A 17,267-nucleotide genomic window follows, 5' to 3' on the forward strand; every position below is an offset into this window, starting at 1 on the left:
TTCAAATTCATTTGATATGCATCTGCCTACTAACTTTTTTACTTCGAGATGCCCAATAAATTCATACCTCTTCTCCCAAATGGATTCATAACACATATTTATTCGATCTCTTTAGAAGTTTTATTTCCCATGGCTGAAAAATAAAAAGTAATAATTCCCAGAATTATTGTTCTAGGAGCTATTATTTTAGTGCGTCTTTTGAGCCAACGTATGATTTGCTTTTATAATTAACCATTTAAAATTATTTAACCCCTAACCCAGAGCTTTTATTTAAAACTCCGGTTTCATGAAAGGGGTCGATAACCATTTTTTTCTCACGCGACCTAATTTTTTAGCTCCTTCCTAGAAATAATTATCACGTATACTGATGGATTCTTAAGTCTCACACGTACACAACATTATACAATCATTTGCTAAACCTATTTGTAACCTAGAGGTCGTAACTGCTCTAGTTTCATGAAACACACAGAGTTCTAGCAAATCCCCAGCCGTATACGCGACTTTTGAACCGTCCATCCATAGCACACGACGAAAAATCATCACTTTCCCTGTTTATCGTAGCACTGTACCCAGTACAGTCTCAATAAAAAAACTAGTTTACATTGGTGATGGCCTTCACCCCTTGTCATTTCGGACTAGATTATTCTGGTAATAGCTATTTACCTAGGGTCAATTGCGGACCCTCCCTGTTTCATAATAATTATTACTTCCTTTGACTTTGGTAACTAAGTTCAACTCATTTTACCAAAATCCATGAATAAAAATTACTGACCTTTTCCTCGCAGTCTGGATTAAAATGCTTTTTCAAACTTGTTAACGTCTTTATCGTTCATAAGAGTAATCACCAGCCTGTTTTATAACCTTAACGTCGAAGGCCAGGACTATTCTCCACGGATATAATCACCCGGCCGTGCACGGACTTCGGTGTCTCTAGAACGATAAAGATGTATTAAGATCCGGCTCGAAGGACCAATCTGTCATGTGAATTTCTATCTCTAATTCGACCTAAGCTTGAATCATTACCAGAGGTTGTAAAGCTCTGGTTTTAATCATCAATGATTCAAGGTCCACAATCCACAAGTAATTATCGGTAAATTTATTCATGGAGAGCTCTGCTCAAAAACACAAATAACCTGTTTTTTATACCCCTTGACAAACAAAGACACTATGCTCCTCCCACCTTTAGGTGGCTTTCTTAAACAGTTCCCCCCTTCCCCCTTGAATGGTTAGTAACGCCCCCTCTGTTAGTGGGTTGACACTACATGATAATTCTAACATTTATACTGTGTTTGGGGTGAAATTCTTTAGTCATTATTCTTAAAATCCAAATTAATCTAACATTTGCTTATTTTTTTATTTAAGCAATGGCTTTTTTCTGGCCACTCTTCCGTAAAGCCCAGCTCTGTGGATTGTACGGCTTAAAGTGGTCCTGTAGACATATACTCCCATCTCTGCTGTGGAGCTTTGCAGCTCCTTCAGGGTTATCTTTGGTCTCTTTGTTGCCTCTGATTAATGCCCTCCTTGCCTGGCCCGTGAGTTTTTGTAGGCGGCCCTCTCTTGGCAGGCTTGTTGTGGTGCCATAATCTTTAAATTTTTTAATAATGGATTTAATGGTGCTCCGTGGGATGTTCAAAGTTTCAGATATTTTTTTATAACCCAACCCTGATCTGTACTTCTCCACAACTTTGTCCTTGACCTGTTTGGAGAGCTCCTTGGTCTTCATGGTGCCGCTTGCTTGGTGGTATTGCAGACTTTGGGGCCTTTCAGAACAGGTGTGTGTGTATATACAGTGGGGGAAAAAAGTATTAAGTCAGCCACCAATTGTGCAAGTTCTCCCACTTAAAAAGTTGAGAGAGGCCTGTAATTTTCATCATAGGTACATGTCAACTATGACAGACAAATTGAGATTTTTTTTCTCCAGAAAAAGGATTTTTAATGAATTTATTTGCAAATTATGGTGGAAAATAAGTATTTGGTCACCTACAAACAAGCAACATTTCTGGCTCTCACAGACCTGTAACTTCTTCTTTAAGAGGCTCCTCTGTCCTCCACTCGTTACCTGTATTAATGGCACCTGTTTGAACTTGTTATCAGTATAAAAGACACCTGTCCATAACCTCAAAACAGTCACACTCCAAACTCCACTATGGCCAAGACCAAAGAGCTGTCAAAGGACACCAGAAACAAAATGGTAGACCTGCACCAGGCTGGGAAGACTGAATCTTCAATAGGTAAGCAGCTTGGTGTGAAGAAATCAACTGTGGGAGCAATTATTAGGAAATGGAAGACATACAAGACCACTGATAATCTCCCTCGATCTGGGGCTCCACGCAAGATCTCACCCCGTGGGGTCAAAATGATCACAAGAACGGTGAGCGAAAATCCCAGAACCACACGGGGGGACCTAGTGAATGACCTGCAGAGAGCTGGGACCAAAGTAACAAAGCCTACCATCAGTAACACACTACGCCGCCAGGGACTCAAATCCTGCAGTGCCAGACGTGTCCCCCTGCTTAAGCCAGTACATGTCCAGGCCCGTCTGAAGTTTGCTAGAGTGCATTTGGATGATCCAGAAGAGGATTGGGAGAATGTCATATGGTCAGATGAAACCAAAATAGAACTTTTTGGTAAAAACTCAACTTGTCGTGTTTGGAGGACAAAGAATGCTGAGTTGCATCCATAGAACACCATACCTACTGTGAAGCATGGGGGTGGAAACATCATGCTTTGGGGCTGTTTTTCTGCAAAGGGACCAGGACGACTGATCCGTGTAAAGGAAAGAATGAATGGGGCCATGTATCGTGAGATTTTGAGTGAAAACCTCCTTCCATCAGCAAGGGCATTGAAGATGAAACGTGGCTGGGTCTTTCAGCATGACAATGATCCCAAACACACCGCCCGGGCAACGAAGGAGTGGCTTCGTAAGAAGCATTTCAAGGTCCTGGAGTGGCCTAGCCAGTCTCCAGATCTCAACCCCATAGAAAATCTTTGGAGGGAGTTGAAAGTCCGTGTTGCCCAGCGACAGCCTGAAAACATCACTGCTCTAGAGGAGATCTGCATGGAGGAATGGGCCAAAATACCAGCAACAGTGTGTGAAAACCTTGTGAAGACTTACAGAAAACGTTTGACCTGTGTCATTGCCAACAAAGGGTATATAACAAAGTATTGAGAAACTTTTGTTATTGACCAAATACTTATTTTCCACCATAATTTGCAAATAAATTCATAAAAAATCCTACAATGTGATTTTCTGGAAGAAAAAAAATCTCATTTTGTCTGTCATAGTTGACGTGTACCTATGATGAAAATGACAGGCCTCTCTCATCTTTTTAAGTGGGAGAACTTGCACAATTGGTGGCTGACTAAATACTTTTTTCCCCCACTGTATACTGAGATCATGTGATACTTAGATTGCACACAGGTGGACTTTATTTAACTAGGATAATAATGTGACTTCTGAAGGTAATTGGTTGCACCAGATCTTATTTAGGGGCTTCATAGCAAAGGGGGTGAATACATATGCACGCACCACTTTTCCGTAATTTATTTTTTATAATTATTTGAAACAAGTAATTTTTTTTCATTTCACTTAATCAATTTTGACTTTTGTGTATGTCCATTACATGAAATCCAAACAGAAATCAATTTAAATTACAGGTTGTAATGCAGCAAAATAGGAAAAATACGCCAAGGTGGATGAATACTTTTGCAAGGCACTGTACATCATGCTTTTGTGCTTCAGACCCCTCCCTTGACAATTGCCCATACAGCACTGTGGCTCCCAGACCCAACATAAAAGTGTATTTGTCCAAAGACATCTGCTGCCACCACTGCCCATCTGATTAGTAGCTCCTCAGTGGTCAAAGGCTGCGGCTAGCCACAGGGACCACCGGACAGTGGACGTGACATTGGTCCACACCACAACAGTACCCACCAATGCCATGTTATTTCAGCCCCTCAATAGTCAGTGGCTGGATGTCTTTTCTTTATTTTATTTTTATGTATTCTTTTTTTTTTTTTTTTTGTCATTTAGCAGACGCTCTTATCCAGAGCGACTTACAGGAGCAATTAGGGTTAAGTGCCTTGCTCAAGGGCACATCGACAGATTTTTCACCTAAGCTACCTAAGTTACCTGCCGCCCCCTTTTGTCAGGGATGTAGGCTAGTGGTTTACCCATCACTCATAGTGTTGTAAGGTTCAAGCGCAGCCAGGAGAACAAGTGGTGGAGCCCTGAGTCCTCTGGCCTGCTTTACCCAGCATGGTAATGTATGGGGAGGGTGAGTCATCATAACGCAAGCTGTTTCCTCTTCCTCTGTTCCTGTCAAGGGGTTCTAGCCTGTCAAGCTTGGCACCTCCGTGAGTGAGGATAAACACTTTACTGAAATACTATTGACAGAATGAAGCCCACAGGCACTACTTGTCATTGACAGCTCCTGCAATTTGGGCTAGCAGGTACATCCCAGCAACATACAAATAAGGAGTAGCCTACATTTTCTCTTGCAAATAGTGTTAGTCCTCTTAGTCCTTTACCCTGCCAACTAATTCAAAGTCAGTGACTTACAACACTATTCAAATGGTTTGACTAGGCTAACAACATTCTTGTATTGGCTAGGCATAGGCCTATATTGTATCTCGATTTGAATATTCCATAGGGTTTTGCATTAACTTTTTGTGGCTGCTAGATGAGGGAGGAAATTATGTTAATGAACGACTTGCTAAATCTGCCTTTTCTTTTTTTTTATAATGTCATGAAAACACTTCCTTATCCTGGCATATCCAGCAGTGGCCTTGTTTTCAGAGGCCCACTGGGGTCACAGTCCTCACATGCCCCTTCTTCCTTCCTCCGGACAGTGACCCTACACACAGACATGGTGTGATATGGAAAGGAAATTAAGAGGCACGGCTGTGCCATGGTAACAGTTAGTTGTACATCAACAGCCTCTGAGTTGACCTTTACCCTGTTGATTCAGTTTATCCTGTGGCAGCTTTGGCTGCTGTAGGCTGGGCTAGAGTGGGTTTGTACAAGGGTCTCACAACAGGCTAAATATTTCCCTTTGAGATTTAACAACTGATGATGAGAACTGAGGATCACTGGAAGGCATATCCCCTGAAACTGTAGATTGTACTAATAGAGAGCAAAATACGTCCCATTCTCATGAAGTTTTAAATTATCTGGGGTTTTTTGAACTGTGAATAAATCCACTTTGTTGCAACTTCGTTTCTTAGAAACTTTCAGTGTTGCAATTACTAAGGCTGTGACGATACCACTATCACAATATTTTTTCCATGGCTAAAATGAAAACAGGAAGCAGACAAATCTATTTGGTCCTTTAACAATCTGCTGTATTTAAGTTGTGTGCCATAGCTTGGAAAATAAATACATGTGACTCTGGATGACAACATAATAATGTTTGTTTCCAACATTAGGGCTGTTTTCCTAAAGCAGTTAAATCCGCTTTGTGTTTTGTTTCCTTGCCACGGTACTAACCAGTATCGCCATACTGGTATCATCCCGGCCCTGTCAATTACCCCAATCAAATATTCAAATGAGAACTAACCTTGTTCTTTAACCAAACATTTCAATTAAACTAAAGGCTGTTTTGCATTATAGTGTTGTGTAATTTTGTTGATATTTTGTGTATCACTTCTCAGAAATACCAGCCCTGGCCAAATTGAGCCATATAAAATGAGCCGTATCTTTAGTCAAATAATTGCATTTCTCTCTAGTCTCTTCTGCTTTATTAAACTGGTATTGCATGTTAATAGGCTGTGTGGGACAATGCATAGGAGATGTCATGCCAATGTATGGTGGTTGATGGAGGCAATCTGAGTGTGCTCTGTTTTGTTTTCATAAAAGGCCCCTCTGTTTCCTGATTTGATTAATCTTCTTCCCTTGTTCTCACATTACAAAGCCCACCAGCCCCTGTGTTTCTGCCCATCAGTGTGCCATAGTCTAGACCGCTGCTGTCATTAGTCTATTTGTTGGGGGGAGGGCTAAAAAAAGCTAGTGTAAATCTCTCTGAATATTTTCTCCCTGACTCGTTCAAGAACATGTCATGGCAGGCCGGGTGTGGCCCCTGCTTGTTGAAGAGTTTACTCCCACACACTGGGGCCACCATGACAATACAATGTGTCTCTGTCTGTGTGTGTGTGTTTTACTGTGGGACCATTACCCCAGCAGTAGCACTGTATGAGCTCCTCTCTTCAGGTAATTATTCCCAGAGCTGTGAAGCACGGAGTGTCCCCTTCATATCAAACACAGCATTAACTAATGACCATACATTTCTTAATGGTGTTTTAAAATAGCTTCTCAAGTATTAGGCTAACACATCAACAGCTGTGAGAATCTCTGAAAGGAACCGGCCATCTCAGCCAATCTCTTTTGACCATGTTTTTTGTATGGTGACTTAGTAGTCTCCTTGCTCATGAGGTTATAGACAGGTTGGTTGTTTAGCAACAAAACCGATGCGTGGGTAACTATGAGGAAAAACAGACAGGGTTGGCTTAGATTGTTAACAACATGTGAACTATATATTTAGTCTCCAATGTTAATTAAAAACTAAAATAAATTTGCACAATGAGCTTGTTGTCTCTCAAATACATCGTTACAGTTGTTGGTTAGCTAGCTAGCGAATTTTTGCCATATTAGCATAGACGTGACATCAGTAAAAACACCTCAAAACAAGACATGGTATCAAGATAAAACTAGCTGAAAAGAGCCACCAACGATTCCCACATGGCAGCTTCTTGTCATTGTTGCTAGCTATCTGGCCATCCAGAATCACAACAACACGGCCTTCTGCCTCATTGAAGCGTGCACATTGTTTTCGTGACGTTGTCAGCTAACCCGTCTATAGCCAGCTAGCAGGTGGACTGCTAAAACAGCAACTCATTTGGCTCCTGTCCTCAGGTGTGTTCAACTGTTCGTATCTGACCATTCTTTAAAGCCTTTGTTGACTAGGAGTGGACCAATGATAACGCTGGGCGGATAAGCTGTTCTGTGCGGCGGTGAGTCTCGTGCACCAGCTGTGTGTGTGTAAACCTGTTTAGCGTGGCTACTGTGCTTCGTGGTAGAGAGTTGAGCTGCTGCCATGGTGTCGCTGTGGGAGCCAGTCCCGCCCTCCCTCCCTGGCCGTGCTCCGTCTTCATTACCCAGAGTTGTGTGGAGGCACATTGCCAGAGCGTGCTCTTTAGCATCTCAAAGTTCCCCCAGTGTCACAGCGCTTTAATGAAATTGATGGCCTATGTCTAAATCTGAGCCTGTCTTCATGCAGCTCTCTCCTCTGAGGATTATGCTTTGCCTCAACAGTTCTCTCCACTGTCACACGTCCTCTTGACTTCCTGCAAACTGAGGGCTTCATCAGCGGAGAGCTTGGAGACTGGGTAGATGTGCTCATTTAACAGGCTTGGGACTGTCTGGGAGACATCTCTACCAGCCTTAGCTCTCGCCAACCACTTGTTTTAAAGTTAGGCATTTGTTTTTCATAGGTGGCAACAGCTTACTTTTTTTGTATTTTTTGACATATCCCTCCTTTTTAAGGATAATCTTTTAGCTATTTTGCCTTCAGCTGTTTATTCATCTAATCTCCTCAGATCCACTTCTAGCATTCTGGAGGTAAGAGGAAAATCGAGTGTGGAAAAATGATTATTCTCCCCAGATGAAATAGTCTGCTGTCAATGCTCTCCCTTCATAGAAAAGCATTGTTCCTTTGCCACACTGTTGTGCTGTGCGCTTAAAAAAAAGTGTTTTTGTGTTCCAGTCTAGCAGATGTGATTTTTATTTTTTCTCTCCCTCAGTATTTTTTGAGCCCTTTCAAATTCAAATGTTTAAACGCTCTCAACTCTGATAGTACACAGCTGTCAGGAAAGAGGCTGTATTTTACACTTCGGCAGGATCCTAAGGAGCCCCTCAGTGTGAATGAAGTGGGATCATGTTCCCACCAAGGGACAGCTCTGGGGACACCAGACTGGACACACAGTCTAGCCCTACTGTCTGGACTAACTAGTGAGCGGAGCAGTTTGACCATTTGCCCAGTGTTGCCAAGCTGTCTGGGCAGAGGAATATTCTCAGCTAGCATCAGCCAGTATAGTAGGCAGTCTCAATAAAGCTCAAACATAGCAGCCAGCCAGCATCAGTCAGCCAACCGCTGAGCTACATATGAGCAGGAGCCAGTGTGCTTTGCTGTTCCTATGGTACCAGCTTTAATTTTAACCTGAAAAAGAAGCGAATGAATAAGTGATGGCTGCTTCCATCCCATGTTGATTGCTAAAAGTGTGACTGTTGCATCTAAAAGCTCTTAAAAGCCTCCTGATTCCCCTCACTCTCCTGTAATATAACAGGGTACCGCACAGTGACAGACCCCCCCAGGAGAGAGAGAGGAGCCTCGTGTGGAATTGCGATGCACGTCAGTGTCCCTCTCTTAACGAGCAGCATTTATCCCCTCGCCGGAACTAGATAAGTGGAGAGTTTTTATCACAGCCGAGCAGGTGGAAGCAGGGGCCGCGTTGCTGCTGCCTCCGGGAGAGAACTCCATCTAACACTGCTGCTTCCAACTACAAAGTCTTTAGTGATTTCTCCTTTATTTTCTCTGTCTGCAGGTTTGCTTTGTTCAAACTATGAAGGAGTTTTCCTCATTCATTTCAACCACAATCACTATGAAATTCTAAGGAACTGGAAATCTCTAGCTTCTGATCTGGGCTATAGGCCTATAGGCTAAACATACACATATTTAGGCAGTACATCTGTGGGAGTGCACCAAGTCCTTGCCTTGCCTGATGATCAACCTTGGTAATCTAGAAAGTAAATGCCCTTGCCTCAGAGTGGAAGATAGCTTTTTGGTCCAGTGGTATGGTTGACTCTGGAGTAGGGCTGTCCCCAACTTGTTCAACATTTTTAAACGTGTATTTTTCCATATATAGACACATCCTATGTGTTTTTATCAAATCAACTATATGCAGTGAGCGTGTCTGATGCTGTAAGCGCACTGTTTGATGAAATAATTAAGATACACAAATTACTAGAGGGAATCCGACCGCAATTGATTTGATTGTGCCGGGCCAGGCTCAGACTAGCACCCGTTGTCTCTCTCTCCTCCCTGCTGCAGCGACCACCACAGAACATCAATAGTGTTTATCCCGCTGTCCGTGTTGCTGAAGCTGCAACATAATTAGCAGCCATTTCTGACTGAAAGTTATGTTACTGAAATCCCTCATTTGTTTAGGAAAAACATTCCCTATTCTCTCAACCCTTGTTCTCTTTACGTGACACATTTATGCATCGCATGCACGTGACCAAAAGGGCCTGACCTGTAGCATATCATAATCACATCAATAAATTGGTTATAACAAACTCTGAACACCGTAACACGTGACGGCAAAATGGATGTAGAGGACATGACAAATAAACTCGAAATGGGGCCATGTTTACTGGTTGCTCAGGAGGTAAGGGGAAGTCAGATGTGTGGAATACATTTGACTAGTTGTGGAAAATACTGGAGATCAAGAAAAAGAAGGTAAGGAGCAAGCGCTGCGTGCCAAACAGGTGCTGTTAGATGACAATATAATTTCTCTGACCGTTTGGAACAATGTAAACAACACTAAATAAATATAAGCGTACCAGAGAGTCATAAAATAAATAAAAATAAAGCCTTTTTACAGCAGTCGACTAAATGGGGTTAGCCCTACTCTGGAGTGTGGCGTACTGATGACCAGGTTTTGATAGCAGTCGGTTACATAATGGTACTACTCCTCAGTTTTTCTCAGCTTTATTGAAGAGTACGTAAGCCTTGGTTATTTTTCATGTCTTAGTCGTGACAGACTTTCAGCATGCTTATAGAGAAGACCACACAACATGTACTGCACTGACACAAATGACTGATGATTTGTTGAAAGAAATTGATACGAAGATTGTGGGAGCTGTACTGTTAGATTTCAGTGCAGCCTTTGATATTATTGACCATAACCTGTTGTTGAGAACTTGTGTTATGGCTTTTCAACCTCTGCCATATCGTGGATTCAGAGCTATCTATCTAATAGAACTCAGAGGGTTTTCTTTTAATGGAAGCTTCTCTAATGTCAAACATGTAAATTCTGGTGTAATGACCTGCCACTGGCATTAAACAAATGCTGATGATTCAACCATAAACGCATTAGCAACCACAGCTAATGAAGTCACTGAAACCCTTAACAAAGAGTTGCAGTATGTTTTGGAATGGGTGGCCAGTAATAAACTGGTCCTGAACATCTCTAAAAGTAAGAGCATTGTATTTGGTACAAATTATTCCCTAAGTTCTAGACCTCAGCTGAATCTGGTAATGAATGGTGTGGCCGTTGAACAAGTTGAGGGGACTAAATTACTTGGCGTTACCTTAGATTGTAAACTGTCATGGTCAGAACATATAGATGCAATGGTTGTAAAGATGGGGATAGGTCTGTCCGTAATAAAGAGATGCTCTGCTTTTCTGACACCACACTCCACAAAGCAAGTCCTGCAGGCTCTAGTTTTATCTTGATTATTGTCCAGTCATATGGTCAAGTGCTGCAAAGAAAGACCTAGTTAAGCTGCAGCTGGCCCAGAACAGAGCGGCACATCTTGCTCTTCATTGTAATCAGAGGGCTAATAGTAATACTATGCATGCCAGTCTCTCTTGGCTAAGAGTTGAGGAAAGACTGGGTTGAAATTCCTTTGCATAGTCAACTTACACACAGCACTGACACACATACTTACCCCACCAGACATGCCACCAGAGGTCTTTTCACAGTCCCCAGGTCCAGAACAAATTCAAGGAAATGTACAGTATTATACAGAGCCATGAGTGCATGGAACTCCCATCTTATTTAGCGCAAGTGAACAGCAAACCTGGTTTCAAAAAACAAATAAAGCAACACCTCACGGCACTACACCTCTCCCCCATGTGACCTACTTGTTGTGTGTTTGTAATGACATGTATGTGTAACTGATAATGCACACACACTACATGTTAATTTTCTTAAATGTATTTTGTCTGTAATGTATTTTTTGTTATATGTCGGACCCCATATATACCGATATTTTAGAAATACAGACGGTTTAATTTTCAATGCGGGGGTGCGTGCTACGCCGCTGCTTATACAGTTGAAGTCTGAAGTTTACATACATCTTAGCCAAATACATTTAAACTCAGTTTTTCACAATTCCTGACATTTAATCCTAGTACAAATTCCCTGTTTTAGGTAAGTTAGGATCACCACTTTATTTTAAGAATGTGAAATGTCAGAATAATAGTAGAGAGAATGATTTATTTAAGCTTTTATTTATTTCATTACATTCCCAGTGGGTCAGAAGTTTACATTCACTCAATTAGTATTTGGTAGCATTGCCTTTAAATTGTTAAACTTGGGTCAAAAGTTTCGGGTAGTCTTCCACAAGCTTCCCACAATAAGTTGGGTGAATTTTGGCCCATTCCTCCTGACAGAACTGGTGTAACTGAGTCAAGTTTGTAGGCCTCCTTGCTCGCACATGCTTTTTCAGTTCTGCCCACATTTTCAATAGGATTGAGGTCAGGGCTTTGTGATGGCCACTCCAATACCTTGACTTTGTTGTCCTTAAGCCATTTTGCCACAACTTTGGAAGTATGCTTGGGGTCATTGTCCGTTTGGAAGACCCATTTGCGACCAAGCTTTAACTTCCTGACTGATGTCTTGAGATGTTGCTTCAGTATATCCACATAATTTTCCTTCCTCATGATGCCATCTATTTTGTGAAGTGCACCAGTCCCTCCTGCAGCAAAGCACCCCCACAGCATGATGCTGCCACCCCCGTGCTTCACGGTTGGGAGGGTGTTCTTCGGCTTGCAAGCGTTCCCATTTTTCCTCCAAACATAACGATGGTCATTATGGCCAAACAGTTCTATTTCTGTTTCATCAGACCAGAGGACATTTCTCCAAAAAGTACGATCTTTGTCCCCATGTGCAGTTGCAAACCGTAGTCTGGCTTTATGGCGGTTTTGGAGCTGTGGCTTCTTCCTTGCTGAGTGGCCTTTTAGGTTATGTTGATATAGGACTCGTTTTACTGTGGATATAGATCCTTTTGTACCTGTTTCCTCCAGCATCTTCACAAGGTCCTTTGCTGTTGTTCTGGGATTGATTTGCACTTTTCGCACCAAAGTCCGTTCATCTCTAGGAGACAGAACGCGTCTCCTTCCTGAGCGGTATGACGGCTGCGTGGTCCAATGGTGTTTATACTTGCATACTATTGTTTGTACAGATGAACGTGGTACCTTCAGGCATTTGGAAATTGCTCCCAAGGATGAACCAGACTTGTGGAGGTCCCCCCAAATAATTCTGAGGTCTTGGCTGATTTTCTTTTGATTTTCCCATGATGTCAAGCAAAGAGGCACTGAGTTTGAAGGTAGGCCTTGAAATACATCCACAGGTACACCTCCAATTGACTCAAATTATGTCAATTAGCCTATCAGAAGAATTGTCCAAGCTATTTAAAGGCACAGTCAACTTCTGTCCCACTGGAATTGTGATACAGTGAATTATAAGTGAAATAATCTGTCTGTAAACAATTGTTGGAAAAATTACTTGTGTCATTCACAAAGTAGATGTCCTAACCAACTTGCCAAAACTATAGTTTGTTAACAAGAAATTTGTGGAGTGGTTGAAAAACGAGTTTTAATGACTCCAACCTAAGTGTATGTAAACTTCCGACTGTAACTATAAGTTAAGTATAACTATAAGAAATCTAAGATGTGTCAAATTATATCCAGCTCAGGGCTCCAGCTGTTCAAGTGGCTATATTTCAATATCAAGCTTATTTTCTTACAGCAGAGATATTCATACGGCCCAACCCTACGCATGGTATACATCGTCCAATGAAATGCTTACTTGCAGGTTCCTTCTTGACAATGCAACAATAATAAGAAATAGTAACAGATAAGAATACGAACATAAAGTGAATGGCTCAGTAGAATAGAATAAGCAATTCCGGTACCAGGCCATAATGCAACCGGTCCGCATGCTCTCGATGGTGCAGCGGTAGTGTTTGGAGAGGACCCAGGGCGGCATGCCAAATTAGGAGGGCATGTTCCCTCCTATGCTTCCTGAAGTCAACAATCAGCTTTTTTGTTTAGCTGACGTTGAGGGAGAGGTTGTTGTCATGACACCATAATGCCAGGTCACTTACCTCCTCCCTATAGGCAGACATGCCACCAGAGGTCTTTTCACAGTCCCCAGGTCCAGAACAAATTCAAGGAAATGTACAGTATTATACAGAGCCATGAGTGCATGGAACTCCCATCTTATTTAGCGCAAGTGAACAGCAAACCTGGTTTCAAAAAACAAATAAAGCAACACCTCACGGCACTACACCTCTCCCCCATGTGACCTACTTGTTGTGTGTTTGTAATGACATGTATGTGTAACTGATAATGCACACACACTACATGTTAATTTTCTTAAATGTATTTAAATTGTAAAGTATTTTGTCTATAATGTATTTTTTGTTAGATGTTGGACCCCATATATACCGATATTTTAGAAATACAGACGGTTTAATTTTCAATGCGGGGGTGCGTGCTATGCCGCTGCTTATACAGTTGAAGTCTGAAGTTTACATAAATCTTAGCCAAATACATTTAAACTCAGTTTTTCACAATTCCTGACATTTAATCCTAGTACAAATTCCCTGTTTTAGGTAAGTTAGGATCACCACTTTATTTTAAGAATGTGAAATGTCAGAATAATAGTAGAGAGAATGATTTATTTAAGCTTTTATTTATTTCATCACATTCCCAGTGGGTCAGAAGTTTACATTCACTCAATTAGTATTTGGTAGCATTGCCTTTAAATTGTTAAACTTGGGTCAAAAGTTTCGAGTAGTCTTCCACAAGCTTCCCACAATAAGTTGGGTGAATTTTGGCCCATTCCTCCTGACAGAACTGGTGTAACTGAGTCAAGTTTGTAGGCCTCCTTGCTCGCACATGCTTTTTCAGTTCTGCCCACATTTTCAATAGGATTGAGGTCAGGGCTTTGTGATGGCCACTCCAATACCTTGACTTTGTTGTCCTTAAGCCATTTTGCCACAACTTTGGAAGTATGCTTGGGGTCATTGTCCATTTGGAAGACCCATTTGCGACCAAGCTTTAACTGGTGATCAAATTGATTTAAAAAAAAAAAAAGATCCCACGGAATTGGCAGGGAAACAAAAAATCTGTCCTCTCTGAAGTTTGACAAATGGCCATTTTGCTGTGTTGGCAGTGTTTGTCTGTTGTAATGTGTTTCTGGGAGCAGGGCATGGGGAGGGAAGATGAGACTGGGGCTGGGGATTGGATCACATCAGTGTAGAGTTGCCTGGAACCCCTGCTAGGAGCCGGAAATGGAGAATGGTGTTTGTGTCAGCTAATAAAGTGGTTTGAGTCAGCAGGAGGCAGAGTAAAGGGTGTCTATCTAGCTGCTCTTGATGGGAATCTTTCTAGGTCCCTATGATGGGAAAGGGAATGGTGATGTCATTGGCAGCACACTGCAGTCTTGTGCTTATCATATATTCAACTTGTGGAGGGTGTTTTTTCCCAGCATTTCAACATTGTAAATCTCTTACACACCCTCAAAGAAGGGATTCAAAATGTGTTTGCAGTAGCCGATTGTTTCAATTGGATTGTTTTCACTATTGCTGCAGCAGTTTTAGATGGAATGGGAAAAGTGAATGAAGCAAACGTTGAGCTGAAAAATAACCATTGGGCCTCTACAGTATTGTAGTATCATGTGGGCTCAGCTGTCCTTCAAAAGTGCAGCTATTCTTACTTCCTCAAGCACTGTTTTTGGGACTAACATCTTTATCCAAGGAAGGATTAAATGGAAAACACACACACACACACACACACACACACACACACACAGTAGACCTAAATCAATGGTGAGAATGAGCGAAATGCACACAGCCTGCTGTTGTATTATTCATAAGATATTATTCATAAGATACTTGTGAATCTAGTCAAGGCTAAAGCTTTCGTAATGAGGGACTATGTGTCATGGTCTCAGGTTAAAAATGATTCCTAATAGACTAGCTACGTTTTGAAGTTGTGCTGTTCTGAAGTTTTGTCACTGCGCCCCATGCCTACCTGCCAGTGAGGAATGAGTGGTTTGTGACTTTTTAATTGGCCATTAAAAGCCTGTGTTCACTTCTGTTCCTGCAGGTCAGTATGGAAACCCTCTGAACAAGTACATCCGCCACTATGAGGGCCTGTCCTACGACACCGAGGCCCTGCACAGCAACCACCAGAGAGCCAAGAGGGCTGTCTCCCACGAGGACAAGGTCCTGCAGCTGGACTTCCACGCACATGGAAGGTACGTCACACTCTTTTGTCTACTGGACATCAAAAGTTCATAAAATATCTAGCGTTAGCCTGGTTTCCAAATCTGTAGTGCTTTAGTCAACTCATCTGATTATTGTTGTCATGCCATTCATTAATTCATTTACCAATTATTGAATGACATGACAATGTCAGTCAGAGGAGTTGGCTAGAGTATGACCAGATCTGGCTTCTGCTTTCCAGGCAAGTCGAGTGTCACGCCAAACTCAACAAACCTGTCCATGCTCGTAGTAAATAACTGACCTGTGACGTGTTTTCCTGCATGAGCAAAAGCTCTGTCTACCTGAGGGATTTTTTCAAGGGAGGAATCTCCCAATGAAGTCTCTGTTCTCTGTGTGGGGTTTTGGATTACAGGAATATCTTAACATGGGATCAGGAGCAATCCTGAGCGCTGGAATCGTGTGAGCGAACATTGTCTTTTCCACACTGGCTGGGACATTGAGAGAGTGGTGTGGTACAGTCTGGCTTGGTATTGTACACCAGAGTGATACAGGGATAGCCTACTGGAAGACAGAGGGTGTTCACTGGTAACCAGGCCTAAAGTGTTGTTATATCAGCTTGCAGCAAGCTACTTCTTCTCACAGGCCCCCACCTATTCCTACCAAACATTTAGTATTCTGTCCAAGTCTGACTCTGTGCCTGTCTGTATGTGGGATGTGTTGATGGTTATTCAATCCAGCCGATTGTAGTCTCCAGCTATCTCTGACCTTGACTGATATGATCACCAAGGAGCTTTTCCAATTCACATCTCAGCAAAACATAAACCTAGAGGTTAATTTGAAGGGACAGAGAAGATGAGCATACATCCAAGAGAAGAGCTGCTATCTGTTTTTTGGTTAATCCAAAATGCTTTGTTTGGGGAATGATGGCCAGGAGCTCTCTCTCTCTCTCTCTCGACCCCCACATAATCTGCTGTTTCTATTTCAGATGGTAGATAAAGTCTTACCGATTTGGGGATTGGCAGTCCATGTTACCACCTGTCTCTTAATAAAGATGACCCTCACCCTCCCAACAGGGCAAAACCCTCTCTGTCGTCCTCTGACAGTTCTAAAACCGTCAGTACAGGACTGTGTTTTATTCCGCCAGCTCTGTTCTCTCTCTTTTCTCCCTCTCTACCCTTTGTCACGGAACGGTACTGAGTCCTGACCTTGATGTGTGGATTCACTCCCAGTGAAGGGAAGGGAGTATCGTCCTCTTGTGTAACAGACACCAGCAGCACCCCAGGCGGAGGCAGGTAGAGTAGGCAGGCAGAGGTTCCTTTTGGGAGCTTCAATACAGCTAGGCCTATCTGTTAAATAGTTGTTGTATATAGAAACTATCTCTGCTATAGTGTCACCTACCCCAAAGCTACTGGGCAGATGACTCTTCTCACTGGGAAGTCACATAGGCTACCATCATTCTTTAGCATATATGGTTTTTGTGTCTGTACAACATCATGTGCATGTCACTTTCCTGTCAAATTATGATAATCTTGTCAGTTTTAACCCATCCCCCGGCTTAAATCACGTCAGTCCTATTCTGTTCAAGTAGACCCTAGTTTATCTCTTTCATAATGGCACCATTTATGTTTTGGAAACATTTACTTTGGGTGATAGTAACACAGCTTAGAGATCCTGCTGTCTGTATTTCCAGCTAGCAGTGTTGTGGTCTCCCAGGGATGGTGAGATAACAGGCTGCAGCGGTCACTTCCTGGTTCAGTCTATTTCAGAGGACAGTTTAATTCACTGCTTGTTCTGGAGATAGCCCTGCAGGTGTTCATATTGTCTCCCAGTAGCTACACCAGATGGGTAGAATGGGCTAGTTTGTCAGTTAGCAGTCACAAAAACACTGCCTCTCTGTGTAGAGCAGAGCTCATAATTACACAGTGCCTCTGGACATGAAGGGGAAAATGCAGCTTTTCTGGAGCCGGCTCGT

The 17,267-nt window shown here is 42.3% G+C and overlaps 1 protein-coding gene across 1 annotated transcript in view; it reads left to right on the forward strand.

Moving 5' to 3' along the window:
* LOC311111813 (disintegrin and metalloproteinase domain-containing protein 10-like) overlaps positions 1–17,267 on the forward strand; it is a 94,487-nt gene that overhangs the window by 14,592 nt on the left and 62,628 nt on the right. Inside the window, exon 2 of the mRNA XM_084154675.1 lies at positions 15,177–15,327. Coding sequence (XP_084010801.1) covers positions 15,177–15,327 — 151 coding nt within the window. The remainder of the gene's footprint in view (positions 1–15,176; positions 15,328–17,267) is intronic.

Source organism: Coregonus lavaretus (genome assembly GCF_964263955.1).
Source record: "Coregonus lavaretus genome assembly, chromosome: 37".
Taxonomy (NCBI): Eukaryota; Metazoa; Chordata; class Actinopteri; order Salmoniformes; family Salmonidae; genus Coregonus; species Coregonus lavaretus.